The following is a 21,359-nucleotide window of genomic DNA, read 5'->3' on the forward strand; positions in this document are numbered from 1 at the left end:
GACTTTTTCCACATTTTGTTAAGTTACAGCCTTATTCTAAAATGGATTCAATATTTTTTCCCCCCTCATCAATCTACACAAAATATCCCATAATGACAAAGAAAAAACAGGTTTTTTGATTTTTTTTCTAATTTATTCAACATTTTAAAATTAAATAGCACGTTTACATAATTATTCAGAACCTTTATTCAGTACTTGGTGAAGCACCTTTGGCAGCGATTACAGCATTGATTATTCTTGGGTATGACGCTACAAGCTTGGCACACCTGTATTTGCGGAGTTTCTCCCGTTCTTCTCTGCAGATCCTCTCAAGTTCTGTCAGGTTGGATGGGGAGCGTTGCTGCAAAGCTATTTTCAGGACTCTCCAGAGATGTTAGAACAGGTTCTTGTCCGGGCTCTGGCCGGGCCACTCAAGGACATTCACAGACTTGTCCCAAAGCCACTCCTGCATTGTCTTCGATGTGTGCTTTAGGTCAATGTCCTGTTAGAAGGTGACCCTTCGCCCCAGTCTGAGGTCATGAGTGCTCTGGAGCAGGTTCTTATTAAGGATCTCTCTCTACTTTGCTCCGTTCATCTTTGCCTCGATCCTGACTAGTCTCCCAGTTCCTGCCGCTGATAAACATCCCCACAGCACGATGCTGCCACCACGCTTAACCGTAGGGATGGTGCCAGATTTCCTCCAGATAGGACTCTTGGCATTTAGGCCAAAGTGTTCAATCTTGGTTTCATCAGACCAGAGAATCTTGTTTCTCATGGTCGAGAGTCTTTAGGTGCATTTTAGCAAACTCCAAGCGGGCTGTCATGTGTCTATTACTGAAGAGTGGCTTCCGTCTGGTCACTCTACCATAAAGGCCTGATTGGTGGAGTGCTGCAGAGATGGTTGTCCTTCTGGAAGGTTTTCCCATCTCCACAGAGGAACTCTAGAGCTCTGTCAGTGTGACCATCAGGTTCTTGGTCACCTGCCTGACCAAGGCCCTTGTCCCCCGATTGCTCAGTTTGGCTGGGCGGCCAGCTCTAGGAAGAGTCTTGGTGGTTCCAAACATCTTCCATTTAAGAATGATGGAGGCCACTGTGTTCTTGGGGACCTTCAATGCTGCAGAAATGTTTTGGTAGCCTTCCCTAGATCTGTGCCTCAACACAATCCTGTCTCGGAGCCCTACGAATAATTATTTAGTCCTCATTACTTGGTTTTTGCTCTGACACTCACTGTCAACTGTGGGACTTTAAATGAACAGGTGTGTGCCTTCCCAAATCATGTCCAATCAATTGAATTTACCACAGGTGGACTCCAATCTAGTTGTAGAAACATCTCAAGGATGATCAATAAAAACAGGATGCACCTGAGCTCAATTTCGAGTCTCATAGTAAAGGGGCTGAATACTTATGTAAATAAGGTATTTCCGTATATTATGTGTAATCATTTAGCTATTTTTTTTTAATCCATTTTAGAATTAGTCTGTAATGTAAGAAAATGTGAAAAAAGTCAAGGGGTCTGAATACTTTCCGAAGGCACTGTATATAAATAGTTATGGCAATATACTAAAGCTAATATATACGTGTAAACAGGAGAAAAAGTGACCAGTTGCAGGATAAATCGATATAAATACTAATGGTAATGGCAATCAATAATCAATGGACAGCATCGTAATGGAGTAATAAATCGAATCAATAGTCATTTTAGCAGCAGCGTAAGTTGTGTCTGAGGGGGTAGAGAATTGTGGATTGGCATAGGGTTAGTGTGGATAGTCTGTGGACATTTTTGTAAAACGATGCCTAAATGGTATACACGGAGTTGTTCATTTCCCTTGGTTTGCACAAAGTGTTTGCTATGTTTATTCAATGGGTCACTTTTGATTAGTGTGTGTGCTAAACCGAGGTGTAAATTAGATGAAGTGCTCATCTGTGTGTGTGCGTGTGTGCCCACAAGCATGCATGTGTGCTTGTGTACACACATGTAAACTCAGCAAAAAAAGAAACGTCCCGTTTTCAGGACCCTGTCTATCAAAGATCATTTGTAAAAATCCAAATAACTTCATTGTAATGGGTTTAATCACTGTTTCCCATGCTTGATCAATGAACCATAAACAATTAATGAACATGCATGCACCTGTCGTTAAGACACTTACAGCTTACAGACAGTAGGCAATTAAGGTCACAGTTATGAAAACTTAGAACACTACTAAAGAGGTCTTTCCACTGACTCTGAAAAACACCAAAAGAAAGATGCCCAGGTCCCTGCTCATCTGCTCATCTGCGGCTTCCTGCAAGGAGGCATGAGGACTGCAGATGTGGCCAGGGCAATAAATTACAATGTCCGTACTGTGAGATGCCTAAAACAGCGCTACAGGGAGACGGGACGGACAGCTGATCATTGTCGCAGTGGCAGACCACGTGTAACAACACCTGCACAGGATCGGTACATCCGAACATCACACCTGCGGGACAGGTACAGGATGGCAACAACAACTGCCCGAGTTACACCAGGAACGAACAATCCCTCCATCAGTGCTCAGACTGTCCGCAATAGGCTGAGAGAGGCTGGACTGAGGGCTTGTAGGCCTGTTGTAAGGCAGGTCCTCACCAGACATGACCGGCAACAACGTCGCCTATGGGCCAAACCTGGACCAGACAGGACTGGCAAAAAGTGCTCTTCACTGACGAGTCGCAGTTTTGTCTCACCAGGGGTGATGGTCGGATTCGCGTTTATCGTCGAAGGAATGTGCGTTACACCGAGGCCTGTACTCTGGAGCGGGATCAATTTGGAGGTGGAGGGTCCGTCATGGTCTGGGACGGTGTGTCACAGCATCATTGGACTGAGCTTGTTGTCATTGCAGGCAATCTCAACGCTGTGTGTTACAGGGACAACATCCTCCTCCCTCATGTGGTACCCTTCCTGCAGGCTCACCCTGACATGACCCTCCAGCATGACAATGCCACCAGCCATACTGCTCGTTCTGTGCTTGATTTCCTGCAAGACAGGAATGTCAGTGTTCTGCCATGGCCAGCGAAGAGCCCGGATCTCAATCCCATTGATCACGTCTGGGACCTGTTGGATCGGAGGGTGAGGGCTAGGACCATTCCCCCCAGAAATGTCTGGGAACATGCAGGTGCCTTGGTGGAAGACTGGGGTAACATCTCACAGCAAGAACAAGCATATCTGGTGCAGTGCATAAGGAGGAGATGCATTTCAGTACTTAATGCAGCTGGAGGCCACACCAGATACTGACTGTTGCTTTTGACCCCTGCCCCCCGCCCTTTGTTCAGGGACACATTATTCAATTTCTGTTAGTCACATGTCTGTGGAACTTGTTCAGTTCATGTCTCAGTTGTTGAATCTTGTTATGTTCATACAAATAATTACACATGTTAAGTTGACAGTGAGAGGACGTTTCTTTTCTTTCTGAGTTTAGTAGCAAACAAATCACAATAGAAAACTCATCACTTTACCAAACTCATCCACTCACTGGCAGCCAGCTAGGGTTCGTTTGGCGTCCCCATGTGGACAGACCTTGTCCCTACATGCTCTCTCCATACCCATGATGAAAGGATTAGGTGGATTAGACATTTAGGGAAATCTCTCTAGCCTGTAAATAGACAGATGGACACCCCCCTGTCTATCCTCCCAGGCCAGATGTTTGTGCCCGAACTTAATGTTTTCAGCTGTCTTTTTTTTGTCCTTCTTTCTTTCGTTTTTTCTTTTTAATTGCTCTTTCATCTGTCTCAGAGCCATGTAAATACTATATATGCCTGTGGTCTGTCATTTTTGGTCGTGCTGTTTGTGATTGAATGTGTAATGTTACATATAATATAATCTCATTGCATTATGACGATTGTGGTGGTGTGATGGTTGCTTGTGGAGGAAAGAAATGTGTTTTGGGGGTTGAGGGAAGGACAGGCTTGTTGAAGTCTCCCCTAACCACAGATCCAGGGTCAGATATTTTGTAAACCTCCTTATGGGTAAAAATGTAATGTAGGGTTGGGTAATCTGATCTGATCGGGGAAAGGGGTGTTCAAAAGATCACAGGGTACATGATGATTGGAGGGATGTGTGGGGGAGGGTGGTGTTGGTACCTCATGGGGCGGGGGTGAAACCCATCAGGACAAGGCCAGATTAGTGTCTATGGCACACAGACACACACACACACCCATCCTGTCCCAGGGGAGTCCCCCCCCCCTCCCTGGCTTTGGCTTCTATCCCCTTCATTTTTACCTCATCACTTTCTAGCACAGCGGAATATAGACTAAATCTGTAAGCTTACTTTGTTTTGTAGGGCAGATGGGTGTTACGGATAATGATAATACCTCTCTGCCAGTGTTTCCTGGATACACATATTTGGAGGGAGGTGTGATGTCAAAATGAATGCTTTGCAGGGGTGGAAAAAGTACTGAAATATCCTACTCAAGTAGAGGGACTGTTACTTTAAATGAAATTCTACTCAAGTAGCAGTAAAACTACTGGTCTCAAAAACAACTCAAGTAAAAGTAAAAAGTAGCTCATTTGAAAAGTACTCAGAGTAAAAGTAATTTCATTACTTAAAAAAAACAAAAACATTGACCTTATGGCTAATTTCTCTAAGATTACCGGAATGCTTTTACACCAGATCTTTTCCATGCAGTAAATGTAAAAAAGGAGCAGAGGAAATTAATGTACAGTATGAACTCATTTCATTTATTGTTTGAGTACAAGGCAAGTCTGTATACAAAACAGGAAGGATTTGTCAATATGACTCATATTTGAAAAATAAATCCAACATTGAAATCTCCTAAAATGTACTGATGAATTACACAGTGAACATACCTAAAGGATTTGATGTCAAATGAGCTCTGGAGGCAACAACAGAACATCCTGGAAATAAAAATGTATTGAGCAAACCCCCCTGAAATAGAGAAAGGGTCTACATATGTTGCATTAGAGTACATTAGGTTATGTAGTGTTCCTTGCGCAAAAACAAACAAGTTTTGTTCTAATGCTTTCACTTCTCTCTGAACTTGCTGTTCAGTTTCAGCCGGCGCTGATTTCCAAAGTGAATCAAGCCTATACTGGCTCGCCTTGCAGTGAAGAACAGTCCAACAAAGCTAAAAAAAAGACGTTCACGGGCGGCAGGCAGGCCTATGTTCAGTTTGAGGGACCGCTTATTTATGTATGGAAAGGAATGAAGCAAGTCCATCTTGTCTGACACACAGGCAAGGTACCCATCCAGCCACCCTGTGCCTTGTGACCTTCTGGGCATCAGTGATGAGGAGAAATCGTCTTCATCAGATGAATGCTGCCTCCCGTTGCTCTGTCTCGTCCTCTGTCTTTGAAACCTGTTGGAAACGTTACGTTAAAGTATTGAAATTCCCACTGGAGAAAGTTGTTTCTCAATGTTCTCTGAACTTTTTGAAAACATTCCCAATGTCAAACCAGTTGGAGGAACGTACATAAATGGAACCATTTATTCAACTTTTAGGAAACGGTCTGTTAAAGTAATGAAATGCCAAGGAAACAGCGTTATTTTATTCCTTAAAGGAGCTGAGAATGTTCCAAAGCCAAGCAACCATCCTGCACCATTCCCAGAATGTTTTGGGAAGGTTGCATGCAAAATAAGCATAGAGCTAAGTGAGAGCGTGGCTGTCCTAAGAAACACAAGGTTCTCAGAATGTGTTGTTCTCAGCCTAGCCATACTTCAGGTGTGGCTAGGTGCTGCCTAGACCTTTTAATTTCAATATTATTGACTAGAATTATTCAATCACCACAATAGTGATGCCATACTGTAGGAGTATCTTTTTCATTGCAGATGCAAAGGCCTACATGATGCAACCCTGTTTTGAAAAATAAAACGTAAAACCTGATTAGAAAAATGACCTTGTTGCATCATAGTCTATATAAAATCTTTTGTTTTACACCGTATCAGGGGCCCCAGGAAAACAATTTCCCCACCACCACTCTGGGACCTGTGGTGCCACCTCTGAAATGGCAACACAATGTTACAAATAAAAAAAAAATGATTGTATGATCTACATTTGACATGTTTTTGGTGGCGGGGGATGAGCTTCCATAGTTTTATGTGGCTCAGTGCAGCCGACAGCTACTATGACAATTTCAAAATGTAACAGACTGTTACTGCAATTTCGGGTAAAAACTCAATAAAACATGTCTCAAATATGAGGGAAAATGTCTATACATTTAAAGAAATAGCATTGCTCTGCCTATACCATTTATACAGGTGTGTTGGCGCAATGAGACAATTCTGTTCATACTACCATGCTTCAAGGGGTGGCAACTGTCCGGCGCTACCTCCGGATGTAGTGGTCGAGATGTAGTAAGTAAGCAAGTTTACATTTGAGTAATATCACAGATTATCCATTATATTGACCAGATACTTTAGTGGCCCAACCTAGTGGTCCAACCTAGTAGCCCAACCTAGTGGCCACTCTAACAATGGAAATAACCGTCTTTAAAAATGGGATGTCTGCCATATGTAACTTTTTGGGAGACCCCGACCAAATTCACATAGAAATATGTGTTATAGAGCTGCCATTCTCATTGAAAGCAAGTCTAAGAAGAGTTAGATATTCTATGTGGCTTTTTCTATGCTTCCCGTTCTTACGTTTCGTTTTTGCTTCTTTTACTTTTGGTTTTGTACTGCAGCTTCCAACAGCTGTAAATACAGTATTTTTGGTTTTCGGAAAATATACTGTATCTCACAGCTGTTTAGATGGTACAATGATTCTCTACACTATACTTGCTTGTTTTGTCACATAAACTGAAATTAGGCAAACTTTTAGAATTTTAGCAACCAGGAAATGGCGGAGCGATTTCTGCATAGTGCATCTTTAAGTATATTTAAAACCTAATACTTTTAGATTTTTACTCAAGTAGTATTTTACTGGGTGACTTTTACTTGAGTCATTTTCTATTAAGGTATCTTTAATTTTAGTATGATTATTTTTTTAATCACTTCTATTATGGATTGTAAAACATCTTGAGGATTTCAGAAATGTATTATGTGCTGGGCTAATATGTTGGATAGATGTCAGAAGAGGTTACAGAAGGGGGAAATGCAAAAAGCGTCCCACTTATTCTGAATTCACCCAACAATTAATCAGAAAAACGACTAAATTCAAGTAACGAGAGTATTTGTAATTCGTTACTTCCACCCCTGATGTACCCCTTTGTTTGAGGGTTTATAGTCAGTGACCCTAATCTATAGGCCACTGATGGAAGCCACCCAGTAATTCATCTAGATTATTTACTTAATCGAAACAAAGGTTTCTGAAGCAGCACACAACAATTGGAAACAGGGCGATGCATAATAAATATAACACAAATGTGATATAAAAAGAAAAACCCAAAATAGTTACAGGTTCCCATTCAAATGGCGAAGGTTTTTAATGCGAATATTCTAAAATCTGCAAGAAACAATATGCGCATTTTCCCACCAAAGATGTTTCTGTTTTACTGATTTATTGAGGATAAAAGGCAGTGTGTGATGACGTAGTGCACATAAAAATAACTTTTGAGGTTAAATTCCCATGTACCAAATAAAAAATACAATTTAAATGGACTTCCATTCCATTTCAACTCTACTGATGGTTTTGTCACACAAAGTGTTGCGTTACATAGCAAATGTGCCCACTCTGGTCTTAGTATGTGCACTCTAGCCAACAGCTCGCAAATACGGTACGGTTAGGCTACCTACATGATGAGATTATTATGGATAAGAGCGAGATTATTTTATTTGTCAAACAGCAGCCAAGCATTGATCATCATTTCACCGGAATAAAGCCCTCAATATTGATTGGAAAGGAGCATTAAACTCATAACCGTGCACTTTCACAACCCTGTGAAGTTCATCATTGCTTATTTCCAGGGGCGCAACTTCCACCCCCCCCCCACACACACACAGTTTTATCATTGGAATGTGATATGAACGATGCAACGGTGTGCTTTAGGAGCATGTGGATGCCTCCGAGCGGTCGGGTAGGCTGTTTGGAGTGTTTATCTGACAACAAAAAAATATTATAATAATGTCCCCCTCATTTCTTAAACCAAAGTTGAGCCCCTGCTTTTTCAATGTGTAACCTAATTAACTGCAGGCTTTCCCAAATCGTAGTGGGAGGACCATGCAACATGGTGTGACGCCCAAATGGACTTCATTATGATGGTTATTATATAAAGATTTGTGCACTGCCATTTCTCATATAATTAATTTTACCAACACAAAAATATCCCATCATGTCTAACAAACAAACTGTCTCTCGACATTTATAAAATCGTACCTGCATTTCCTGTTTCCATCAGCCCGGTCGTGACTTCTCTCTTGTGTCAGGTAACTAATCCGCATCAAATGGTTGAATGGGAACCTGGTTAATCGTATGACATTTTCAGATGAAGAAACAGAAAAAAATCATTATCTTTTATATTATAAAAATGCAGATGCTAGTTATAGCATTTTAAGAGACATTGCTTGTTGTTTGTTTAGCTAATAGGTGCTTATTTTTTTGCTTGGATAGATCATCCTTGACCTATGTGTGTGCTCATTGTGGTAGGTAGAGATAGTTATTTTCCCACTGGTCATTGAGAAATTGGTGGTGTGTGGTTGTGTGTCTGTATACTCCTGCCCTCTCTTGGTTTAATATAGCACTACATATAAAAAGACTTAACCCATCTTGCAAATCTAGCATAAAACCACTATTTTTGTACATGGGGAGCATATCTCGATACAATATCGGCTGCATATTAAGAGGATAGATTTGAGACAAGAAAGGAATCAGAGGGGAAAATGATACAGGCATGTTGATTTGCATTATCTGTGCCTATTTTATCTGGACTGGATACACGTCTGCTACACTGGCTCTTACACATGCACTGGCCCTGTGGACTTATCTGTGAGTGAAAGTGATCTGTCGGTCCAAACCAAACCTGTATATTTTCATGGGAGGATGACATATCATTCAGAGGTCTCTGGGGGACAATGGGGGCCAAGGAATGCACTCTTTTCCTCTTGACTAAATTTGAACTGAAAAAAAGATGACCCATTCAGAGAGACAGAGACGGGTTTGGGATTTGTTTGGGGGGGGACAATAATATAGCCTACACTAACTTTTGAATTCTTCAGGGAAAGGTTGTGCACTGTGGTAGCCTATGTTCTAAATCCTCAGCACTAAAGCAGCCGACCCTGCTTAGCTTCAGAGGTAAGCCAGCAGCATACCACCGTCTTTCAGATGGGACTTTAAACGGGTGTCCTGACTCTCTGTGATTAATTAAAATCCCATGGCACTTATTGTAAGAGTAGAGGTGTTAACCCTGGTGTCATGCCTAAATTCCACATTCCATCATCCCTCTTATTCCTAATTGGCATATATCAGCTGATGTGTGGTGAATGTTCTGGCACAAAAATGTTTGCTGTGCATCACCCAGGTGGAAGCTGCACATTGGTGGTGGAGGAGGTGAGTTTTCCCCTTACTATGTAAAGTGCTTTGAGTTCCTCGGTAGAAAAGAGCTATAATCAATTATTATTAATTAAAGCCTTTCTCAGTGTTCTACATGGGGCAGACAACCTGGCTTCCTATGATAAGAGCTTCCAGACAGGCAGGAGCACAATAACCCCCATCTCCTCTCCATCCATGACATACTACACGTAGCCCAGGAAGGTAGGGCAACAGTTACGTAACCCCGTTAAGCGATTCTACCGTCTACTAAACATGAAATATGACTGTTCCAATTCACATTGTGATGTACGTTGTGTCCCAAATGGCACGCTATTCCATATATCCTTCAAACTCAACTCTGGACCTCGAAGCCAGTTCCACTGTGTTTTTTCATTGTTGCCCTCTAATCGGGGACAAATTTTGACCTACGACGCCAGGTGGGTGCAATTAATTATCATGTAGAACGAAAAAACTAGCAGGCTCTGGACCTCGTAGGGTAAGAGTTGAGCACCCCTGCCCTACATAGTGCACTTATTTTGACCCCGGGCCATATAGTGGATAGGATGCCATTTGGGACAAGCCATAACCAGTTGATAGAAGGGCAGTCTGATGTTAAATCTGGGTTATAGTATTCATAGGATGAGATAAAATGAGAAGCAGATCCTAAAATCCCTAAAAGGACTGGACTGCATTTTCATCAGGATGCTCGCGATAGCTTGGCTTAGGTCAAAAACAAGTGGATACTAGGCTTTAGTGGTCACTCTAGGGACATATATGTGTGTGCGTGTGCTCGTGCATCAGAGTGAACATGTAGATTACATACTCTATTATTCTCCTCTTCTTTCCTCTGTCTCCTTTATGTTTTCATGCAACGCTATTACATAATGACTCACAGTGTGTGTGTATGTGTGTGTATGTGTGTGTGTGTGTGGGGGGGGGGGGGGGGGGGGGTGCGATGACGACAACTGTCTCCACGCATGCTCCATTCTCTGGCCTGAGGGGAATGTCGGCTAACATCAGCATTGGAGTGTGTCTCGCTCCAGCGACCACGTGCAGCACACACACTCTTGCTCCTGGCGTGATGATTCTCCCACAGATGCCTAGCACAGCGCTCTATAGACACACAGAGAGAGCTATAGCTATAGCTATAGTCAATTAAGAACAAATTCTTATTTACAAAGACGGCCTACCCCGGACGACGCTGTGCCAATTGTGCGCCGAACTATGGGACTCCCAATCACGGCCGGATGTGATTCAGCCTGGATTAAATAGGTCTATATGGCAGACAAACAAGATGCAAATCGCAGTTTAGACAGGCAGAACATAAAACGTTAACACAGACAATGCAACACATTGTAGATACCAAACAGTGGCACAGACATTTCTATGACAATAACAAGATATTTCTGACTAGTGCAAAAAAACACACACACCAGCACCACAACTAAAATTCCTGCCACTGACAAGCGCACTAACTATTGTTCTTTTCCACCATAAATTACTCTTATTGTTATTGCCATTTCTTGAACTATTTTTGTTAGGGTTTCTGTTATATGTGCATGGTATGGGGAGAGATGAGAACATGAGCACTGTTACAAATGTAACTATTTGCTCTTTGTACTTTTTGCTCTAATTGCATAAAAAAAGTAAGTCAGTTAAGAACAAATTCTTATTTACAATGATGGCCTACACCGGTCAAACCCGGACGACGTTGGGCCAATTGTGCGCCGCCCTATGGGACTCCCAATTACGGACAGTTGTGACACAGCCTGGAATCAAATCGCGGTGTCTGTAATGATGCGTCTAGTACTAGAGATGCAGTGCCTTATACCGCTGCGCCACTCAGGAACCCGAGGAATAATCTCATACAATCATCGCTAATAGCCACACGAATCGAAAATCCACTTTTTCTAATCCAATATTCGGAGAAGGAGAGATCACTGCAGCTGCCGCACCATGACAACTAATTGTCACTCCCTTGATTGTAGAGATCGCTACCTCCAGCGCGCCAACGCGTTCATTTTAGCCGTACAGCCCATTCGTTACTAAAACGCATTGGCTGCTGTTTCGGCCACGCCCATAACCACGAGGGGCGGGGCGGGACCTTGGTTGCGTTCGAGTTTGCGCGTCGCTCGCGCGTATGTGGAAACGCGGTAACACCGAAATGGGAGATTGACGTCGAAAGAATCAAAACCCGAGGGAGGGGACATTTCTACCTATCCACACTACGGGGAGGGAGAGCAAAGCCTACCTGTGTGATAGAGTCGGCATAATGTCGACAGTAAAATAGTTTACAAGTATTTGTTTTTGTTTACAACAACACCGTGACAACTTTTGAGGCAGAAACGCTCCGAGCTGCCCAATGAATGGAGTTACCTTTTGCCTGGTTGGAATTCCACCTCGCTCTGGAAACGAAGTAAGTGCACTTGCCGTTGAGAAATTACTTCTTTCAATTGCGATTGACTTACTGTAACTATTATTTGATTGGAAAAAAAAGTAGGTCGTCTTTCTCTTGGTACATCTTGTTGTTGTCATTTAGCAGCCGCGCTTTATCCAGAGCGATTTACAGTAGCATACATTTTTCCTACTTTTTCGGACTGGTCTCCTGTGAGAACCGCCATGCTCTACCAACTGAGCCACACGGGACCTAAATATCTGGCAGGCTACATATTTTTCCAGGGAGCAAACGTTTGTGCTCTTATTGTAAGCTTCTCCGCGGGGGGGGGGGGGGGGGGGGGGGGCACGACGACTCATTGTGTACCAATGTAATGTAGGCTACACTCAGCGCACTACACCGTTTTGTTGTATAGGCTACACTTTCTATCAGTCTCAAAACGTAATGCAAAGGCTTGCTGCCTGCCTTTAGCTTGTACTGTCAGTAATGTTGTTTTGCAATCTTCTGCACCACACAATAGTCTATACACTGGACTTGTCAAACTATTATCACATATGATGTTGTGCGACTATTTGATATTAACACAATGTTCACATATATTAGTAAATAAAAGATGTGCAACGTCCGCTTGTTCGAATAAAAAAAAATAGGGGCCACATTATTTTAGGCATGCACTCTTAAGTTATATGACAAAACGGCGAATGCGTTTGTAAATAATTCAAGTGGTGTTGTCAACTTGATTTCATGCTACTACCTAAAAGCTTTTTCATTACTGTAATGGCGTCCCCAAGAGCTTTTCACTACAATACATGCTTTATTATTCTGTTATAAACTACTGTAAGAAAACCTCAACCTGATTTTCCACCATGGTCCATGAATGCACTACTGGACATGTTTGAGCCTTATAAGCACCCCCATCAGAATATAAGTACGGGTGGGTGGATGTGGGAGTGAGACAATATGAAATTGGGATAGAATGCATCAATTTCCATATGTCAGCCCACAGGTGCAGCCCCGTAGACAGAAGGCACATTGTAGCTGTTACACTTTCCTCACTGTTACAATGTAGAGGGTTGGGAAAATATGTTGTTCATTTGGGCTACGTTGTTTCAGGAATCTGGGCTATCCCATGCTTTAACTGCTGGAGAGACATATAGACTGCCAAACGACTCATTGTCTTCCAAGTTGCCATACATGTTGTCGGGCAAACTGATGGCCACGTTTAACCAGTTGCCCTGCAAAGGAGGTTATTCAGATAACAGTAAATGAAGTCAAATTCAACTATTTATAGTTTTACTTGTAGTTCACATTGACTTATAGCTTGTTTGACCTTCAGTTTAGGCTACATGTGTTGTGTTTACCGTTCCAAATTTCAAGCACCAACATGTGACAACTTTGTTTCCGGAAGTTCATTGATTCAACTTCTCAAACTTCCAAATGTCTTCCGTTATCTAACTTTCTTCCAAATTCCCCCGTCGGATTATGTGTGCTCAGTCAAGCAGATTCCTCTTGCCTTAAATGTCCAGTATCAAGACTTCAAGCATTTGCTGAAAGCTCTAAAGTAAAAGGGCAATTAGTTTGTGCCGCCGTGGTTGCTTCGGCCTGGTGTAGTCACATGGGTAAACAGTAGCATTTCTCCAAGGCATATAGACTCTACTTTGGGCTATACAACAACCTAACAAATGAAAAATGTGTTGCATCATATGGATATGCTATATACAGTACCAGGCAAAAGTTTGGACACACCTACTCATTCAAGGGTTTTTCTTTATTTTTACTATTTTCCACATTGTAGAATAATAGTGAAGACATCAACATGATGAAATACCACATATGAAATAATTTAGTAACAAAAAAAGTGTTAAACAAATCAAAATATAAAGTTGGAGTCGGAAGTTTACATACACTTAGATTGGAGTCATTAAAACTCGTTTTTCAACCACTCCACAAATTTCTTGTTAACAAACTATAGTTTTGGCAAGTCGGTTAGGACATCTACTTTGTGCATGACACAAGTCATGTTTCAAACAATTGTTACAGACAGATTATTTAATTTATAATTCACTGTATCACAATTCCATGTGGGTCAGAAGTTTACATACACTAAGTTAACTGTGCCTTTAAACAGCTTGGAAAATTCCAGAAAAAGATGTCATCACTTTAGAAGCTTCTGATAGGCTAATTGACATCATTTGAGTCAATTGGAGGTGTACCTGTGGGTGTATTTCAAGGCCTACCTTCAAACTCAGTGCCTTTTTGCTTGACATCATGGGAAAATCAAAATAAATCAGCCAAAAAAATGTAGACCTCCACATGTCTGGTTCATCCTTGGGAGCAGTTTCCAAACGCCTGAAGGTACCACCTTCATCTGTACAAACAATAGTGCGCAAATATAAATACCATAGGACCACGCAGCCGTTATACCTCTCAGGAAGGAGGCGTGTTCTGTCTCCTAGAGATTAACGTACTTTGGTGTGAAAAGTGCAAATCAATCCCAGAACAACAGCAAAGGACCTTCTTCACAACCTTGTGAAGATGCTGGAGGAAGCAGGTACAACAAAGTCAAGGTATTAGAGAGGCCATCACAAAGCCCAGACCTCACTCTCATAGAAGAATTGCGGGCAGAACTGAAAAAGCATGTGCGAGCAAGGAGGGCTACAAACCTGACTCCATTACACCAGCTTTGTCAGGAGGAATGGGACAAAATTCACCCAACTTATTGTGGGAAGTTTGTGGAAGGCTACCTGAAACGTTTGACCCAAGTTCAACAATTTAAAGGAAATGCTACCAAATAATAATTGAGTGTATGTAAACTTCTGACCCACTGGGAATGCGATGAAAGAAATAAAAGCTGAAAGAAATCATTCTCTCAACTATTCTGACATTTCACATTCTTAAAATAAAATGGTGATCCTAACTGACCTAAAACAGGGAATTTGAACTGGGATTAAATGTCAGGAATTGTGAAAAACTGAGTTTAAATGTATTTGGCTAAGGTGTATGTAAACTTCTGACTTCAACTGTATTTTATATTTGAGATTCTTCAAAGTAGCCACCCTTTGCCTTGATGACAGCATTGCACACTCTTGGCATTCTCTCAACCAGCTTCATGAGGTAGTCACCTGGAATGCATTTCAATTAACAGGTGTGCCTTGTTAAAAGTTCATTTGTGGAATTTCTTTCCTTAATGCGTTGAGCCAATCAGTTGTCTTGTGACAAGGTAGGGTTGGTATACAGAAGATAGCCCTATTTGGTAAGAGACCAAGTGCATACCAAGTGCATATTTTGTCAAGAACAGCTCCAATAAGCAAAGAGAAACGACAGTCCATCATTACTTTAAGACATGAAGGTTTCTTCAATTGCAGTCTTTGAAACCATCAAGCGCAATGATGAAACTGGCTCTCATGAGGACCGCCACAGGAAAGGAAGACCCAGAGTTACCTCTGCTGCAGAGAATAAGTTCGTTAGAGTTACCAGCCTCAGAAACTGAAGCCCAAATAAATGTTTCACAGAGTTCAAGTAACAGACACATCTCAACATCAACTGTTCAGAGGAGACTTCGTGAATCAGGCCTTCATGGTCAAATTGCTGCAAAGAAACCACTACTAAAAGGACACCAATAATAAGAAGAGACTTGTTGGGCCAAGAAACACAAGCAATGGACATTAGACCGGTGGAAATCTGTCGTTTGGTCTGATGAGTCCAAATTGGAGATTTTTGGTTCCAAAAACCGTGTCATTGTGAGACGCAGAGTAGGTAAACAGATGATCTCCGCATGTGTGGTTCCCACCATGCAGCATGGAGGAGGAAGTGTGATGGTGTTGGAGTGCTTTGCTGGTGACACTGTCGGTGATTCACTAAGAATCCATGGCACACTTAACCAGCATGGCTACCACAGCATTCTGATGCGATACACCATCCCATCTGGTTTGCGCTTAGTGGGACTATAATTTGTTTTTCAACAGGACAATGACCCAACACACCTCCAGGCTGTGTAAGGGCTATTTGACCAAGAAGGAGAGTGATGGAGTGCTGCATCAGATGTCCTGGCCTCCACAATCACCTGACCCCAACCCGTTTTGAGATGGTTTGAGATGAGTTGGACTGCAGAGTGAAGGAAAAGCAGCTAACAAGTACTCAGCATATGTGGAAACTCCATCAAGACTGTTGGAAAAGCATTCCACGTGAAGCTGGTTGAGAGAATGCAAAGATTGTGCAAAGCTGCCATTAGTGTGTCTACTTTGAAGAATCTAACATATAAAATGTATTTTGATTTGTTTAACACTTTTTTGGTTACTACTTGATTCCATGTGTTATTTCGTAGTTTTGATGTCTCCACTATTATTCTACAATGTACGGCTAATGGACAAACCAAACAGACTTGGATCGTGTCTCATGATATGTGACTGTGCCAGTGAGTGCTAATGTAGTCAGGCCTAGTTCTATTGATTGATTGGTTGATTGATTGCAATGACCTATGTTAGAAGGCTCTATGCACCCTTTTCAGAAGATTCACTAGTGTTTCCCATAGCAACAGAACCTTAAGCCGACATCTGGTTTGATAATGATCTGGGTCGTGTTCACTCGCAACACGGTACCAAAATGAATGAAACGGGCTAATACTATATGAACTTGTACAATAAGAAGCACTCATATGGGGCTTACGAGTGGTGCAGCGGTCTAAGGCACTGCATCGCAGTAGGGTGGCGCACAATTGGCCCAGTGTCGTCCGGGTTTGGCCGGGGGGGATTTACTTTGCTCATCGCTATCTAGCGACTCCTCGTCGGGGGCCGGGCACCTGCAGGCTGACCTAGGTCTTCAGTTGAACAGTGTTTCCTCTGACACATTGGTGCAGTTGGCATCCGGGTTAAGCGGGCGGGTGTTAAGAAGCGTGGTTTGGCGGGTCATGTTTCGGAGGACGCATGACTCGACTTTCGCCTCGCTAGCCCTTTGGGGGGTTGCAGCGATGAGATAAGATAAAAATACAAAAATACAAAAAAATAAATAATACCAATAAATAAGAAGCACTCATTCGTTTTCTGTTCTATAATGTTTTAAACCTTTTTGCTACAGTGTACCCTAATAAACACGATCCTGAATGGCCATTTGCACTCCAGTTGTAATGTTTACCTTTGTGTTACAGTGAGTGACAGAGTGGTATGCCTGCCAATACAGGTTCCTGTGGTAAAGTAGATAAGCCAGGTCCTGGTCAGACACATGGGAAATGCCCTTGCTTTCTCCGTGAAGCCGGTCAGGCTGGAAGGGAGGGGTATTTGTTTGGGATTAAAGTACATGTGGTTCTGTGTCATTTGGACAAGCTCAGGGTAACACTCAAAGTTCACCAATTTGCAGTGGGTAAATACATGACTGTTTCTACCCTCAACATCAGCATCTTTGCATAGTTTGACAAGACAACTATAACAAGACAAGCTGTTTTCAGCAGAAACATATGGATCATACTGCCATTACCACCCAGTTCTAGGGTAACACATTTCAAGCTGCTCACCACCTTCTCCCTCTATCTAATGCTGCTTCATCTCACCACCATCTCCCCCTATCAAACTGTTGGTATGTACACTATACAGTGCATTCGGAAAGTATTCAGACTCCTTGACATTTTCCACATATTGTTATGTTACAGCCTTATTCTAAAATGTTTTCCTCATCAATCTACACACAATACCCCATAATGACAAAGCAAAAACACATGTTTTACAGCAAACAACCATTGTCCGCAGAGCTCTGAGTCAGGATTGTGTCGAGGCACAGATCTGGGGCATTGAAGGTCCCCAAGAACACTGGCCTCCACCATTCTTAAATTGAAGAAGTTTGGAACCACGGAGACTCTTCCTAGAGCTGGCAGTCCGGCCAAACTGAGCAATGGGGGAGAAGGGCCTTGGTCAGGGAGGTGACCAAGAACGCGATGGTCACTCTGACAGAGCTCCAGAGTTCCTCTGTGGAGATGGGAGAATCTTCCAGAAGGACAACCAAGAGACTCTAGAGGAAACTTGGCACCATCCCTACGGTGAAGCATGGTGGTGGCAGCATCATGCTGTGGGGATGTTTTTCAGAGGCAGAGACTGGGAGACTTGTCAGGATTGAGGGAAAGATGAATGGAGCAGAGAGAGTAGAGAGTAGAGAGAGACTGTTGATGAAAACTTGCTCCAGACCACTCAGGACCTCAGACTGGGACGAAGGTTCACCTTCCAACAGGACAATGAACCCAAACACACAGCCAAGAGAACGCAGGAGTGGCTTTGGGACAATTCTCTGAATGTCCTTCAGTGGCCCAGCCTGAGTCCAGACTTGAACCGGATCAAATCAAATTGATTTATATAGCCCTTCGTACATCAGCTGATATCTCAAAGTGCTGTACAGAAACCCAGCCTAAAACCCCAAACAGCAAGCAATGCAGGTGTAGAAGCACGGTGGCTAGGAAAAACTCCCTAGAAAGGCCAAAACCTAGGAAGAAACCTAGAGAGGTAACCTAGTGGGATGGCCAGTCCTCTTCTGGCTGTGCCGGGTGGAGATTATAACAGAACATGGCCAAGATGTTCAAATGTTCATAAATGACCAGCATGGTCCAATAATAATAAGGCAGAACAGTTGAAACTTGAGCAGCAGCACGGCCAGGTGGACTGGGGACAGCAAGAAGTCATCATGTCAGGTAGTCCTGAGGCATGGTCCTAGGGCTCAGGTCCTCCGAGAGAGAGAAAGAAAGAGAGAATTAGAGAGATAACACTTATTTTCACACAGGACACCGAATAGGACAGGAGAAGTACTCCAGATATAACAAACTGACCCTAGCCCCCCGACACATAAACTACTGCAGCATAAATACTGGAGGCTGAGACAGAAGGGGGTCAGGAGACACTGTGGCCCCATCCGAAGACACCCCCGGACAGGGCCAAACACGAAGGATATAACCCCACCCACTTTGCCAAAGCACAGCCCCCACACCACTAGAGGGATATCTTCAACCACCAACTTACCATCCTGAGACAAGGCCGAGTATAGCCCACAAAGATCTCTGCCACGGCACAACCCAGAGGGGGGGCGCCAACCCAGACAGGATGATCACACATCTCTGGAGAGACCTGAAAATAGCTGTTCAACGACGCTCCCCATCCAACCTGACAGAGCTTGAGAAGATCTACAGAGAAGAATCGGAGAAACTCCCCAAACACAGGTGTGCCAAGCTTGTAGCGTAATACCCAATAAGACTCGAGGATGTAATAGCTGCCAAAGGTGCTTCAACAAAGTACTGTGTAAAGGGTCTGAATACTTATATAAATGTGATATTTCAGTTTTTGATTTTTAATAAATTAGCAAGCATTTCTAAAAAACAGCTTTTGCTTTGCCAATATGGAGTATTGTATGTATATTGATGAGAATGATAATTTAAAAAATAAATTTTAGAATAAGGCTGTAACGTAACATAATGTGGAAAAAGTCAAGGGGTCTGAATACTTTCCGAAATCACTGTATATACAAAAGTATATGTATATACAAAAGTGTGCCTTCAAATTCGTGGACAGCCATGCACTCTCAATAGACAAACATTGGCAGTAGGATGGCCTTACTGAAGCGCTCAGTGACTTTCAACGTGGCACCATCATAGGATGCCACCTTCACCATCTGGCAGACTGACGGACAAATCTGGGTTTGGCGGATGCCAGGAGAACGCTACCTGCCCAAATGCACAGACTGTAAAGTTTGGTGGATGAGTAATAATGGTCTGGGGCTGTTTTCATTGTTCGGGCTAGGCCCCTTAGTAACAGTGAAGGGAAATCTTAACGCTACAGCATACAATGACATTCTAGACGATTCTGTGCTTCCAACTTTGTGGCAACAGTTTTAGGAAGGCCCTTTCCTGTTTTAGCATGACAATTCCCCTGTGCAGAAAGCGAGGTCCATACAGAAATGTTTTGTTGAGATCGATGTGGAAGAACTTGACTGGCCGTGCAGGCCCTGACCTCAACTCCTTCGAACACCTTTGGGATGAATTGGAACGCCGACTGCGAGCCAGGCCGAACATCAGTGGCCGACCTCACTAATGCTCTTGTGGCTGAATGGAAGCAAGTTCCTGCAGCAATGTTCCAATATTTAGTGGAAAGCCTTCCCAGAAGAGTCTGTGGACCAACTCCATATTAATGCCCATGATTTTGGAATGAGTTGTTCGACGAGCAGGTGTCCACATACTTTTGGTCGGGATTGTGTATGTCCGGTGGAGTGGAAGTGTTGGTGGAGGGGGAACCATAATGAGTGACAGGGAGCAATTGCGTTGACCCCAAATGGGAGTGATTATTGTTGTGTGTTGTTTTTGCCGAGAGGGAGAAATGGAATGGGGCTTTACTGTATAGAAAGGGGGTGGGAGGCACCCTGGGACAGGCCGAGTCTTGCTCTGAAATGCAGACATGACAATGAGCCTCTGTTGAGCTGGGAACAGGACAGGGGCAGGGAGAGATGGAAGGGAACGAGGTGGGTCGATGCGATGTGTGTGCGCGTGCGTGTATGGGGCAAAGTTGAAAGGTTGGGCATAGAGCTGGTGCTCTGTACCTAATAAATGGCTTAATGGCTATCCCAGGCCTGAGGTAAGAGCTGGGGTTTCCACCCAGAGGGACTGGGAAAGGAGTGTGTGTCTGTGTCTATGCTTAAGTGCGACTGAATGTACGTACACTTGCGTGTGTGTGTACGTGTGTGTGTGTCCTTTCGTGTGAGTGTGTGCTTGCACATATCTATGTGTGTGTGTGTGTGTGTGTTAGAACAAACACTGGCTCATTATTCCTCCAGCAGGTGGGCTGCACAGGAATGTGTCAATGAAAGCGGGATGGCGATTACTGTGTAGCAATGGAATGAAGAGAGAAAAGAAAGACCCAATAAAAAATAGGAAAAACAAAGCACGAGAAACTTCCAGAGAAAGTGCTAGCGAGCGTGGGAGCTCGATATAAAGCGATAATAACGGCAGAGTGAAAAACATGAAAGAGACAAAGATAAAAGGGAGGGGCAGCGGTGGGCACGGGCATCAGGTGCAGTCAACAAAGCCCCCTGCTCCCAACGAGTGAGTAGTGCATAGGGTGGGGGGTAGGGGGGTGGATGTGCCTCCCCCCTTTAATCCAGAATGCTCTCTGTGGTGTCTGCCCCATCTGGATGCCCAGCTGCTGCCCTGAGCATTAGGGATTGCGTGCCTTGGCATGACCCCCATTACCCCCCCCCCCTCCCCCCCAGCCACTGTGAATCCTCACCTGACACCCCCTTTGCCTCTCCAGGGAAACCAGCGTCATCCCTCCTTCCGTCCCCCCATTCCTCCATTCTCTTCATACCTTGCTGTCAACACAACAGAGAACATGTGCAATGGAGGGTGTTCAGTCAGTGAACCACACTCGAGTAGCTTTGCATGAAATCTGAAGATTTGTGTTAGCTTGTCGAGCTAATGCCTAGGCTTTAACACAGCAGACCAACACAGACTTTAATCGAAGAAAGGTTTGGCCCACATCTTTAAAAAAATCTTAGCACAGGAAACTATGAAATAGGCAAAGCACCAGTCATC

At 43.3% G+C, this 21,359-nt stretch overlaps 1 protein-coding gene across 6 annotated transcripts in view; it reads left to right on the forward strand.

The window, feature by feature from the left end:
* LOC139368243 (Rho GTPase activating protein 23b) overlaps nt 1-21,359 on the forward strand; it is a 74,098-nt gene that overhangs the window by 12,303 nt on the left and 40,436 nt on the right. For 4 of the 6 annotated variants that reach the window (XM_071106945.1, XM_071106940.1, XM_071106941.1 and 1 more), the window contains exon 1: nt 11,655-11,830. The exons of 1 other annotated variant lie outside the window; for it this stretch is intronic. In XM_071106945.1, the coding sequence (XP_070963046.1) occupies nt 11,777-11,830 (54 nt within the window). In that variant the 5' untranslated portion in view covers nt 11,655-11,776. Of the gene's footprint in view, nt 1-11,638; nt 11,831-21,359 lie in introns of those variants that run through there. One more of the 6 variants, XM_071106943.1, reaches the window with a different exon arrangement.

Source organism: Oncorhynchus clarkii, chromosome 16 (assembly GCF_045791955.1).
Source record: "Oncorhynchus clarkii lewisi isolate Uvic-CL-2024 chromosome 16, UVic_Ocla_1.0, whole genome shotgun sequence".
Lineage (NCBI taxonomy): Eukaryota > Metazoa > Chordata > Actinopteri > Salmoniformes > Salmonidae > Oncorhynchus > Oncorhynchus clarkii.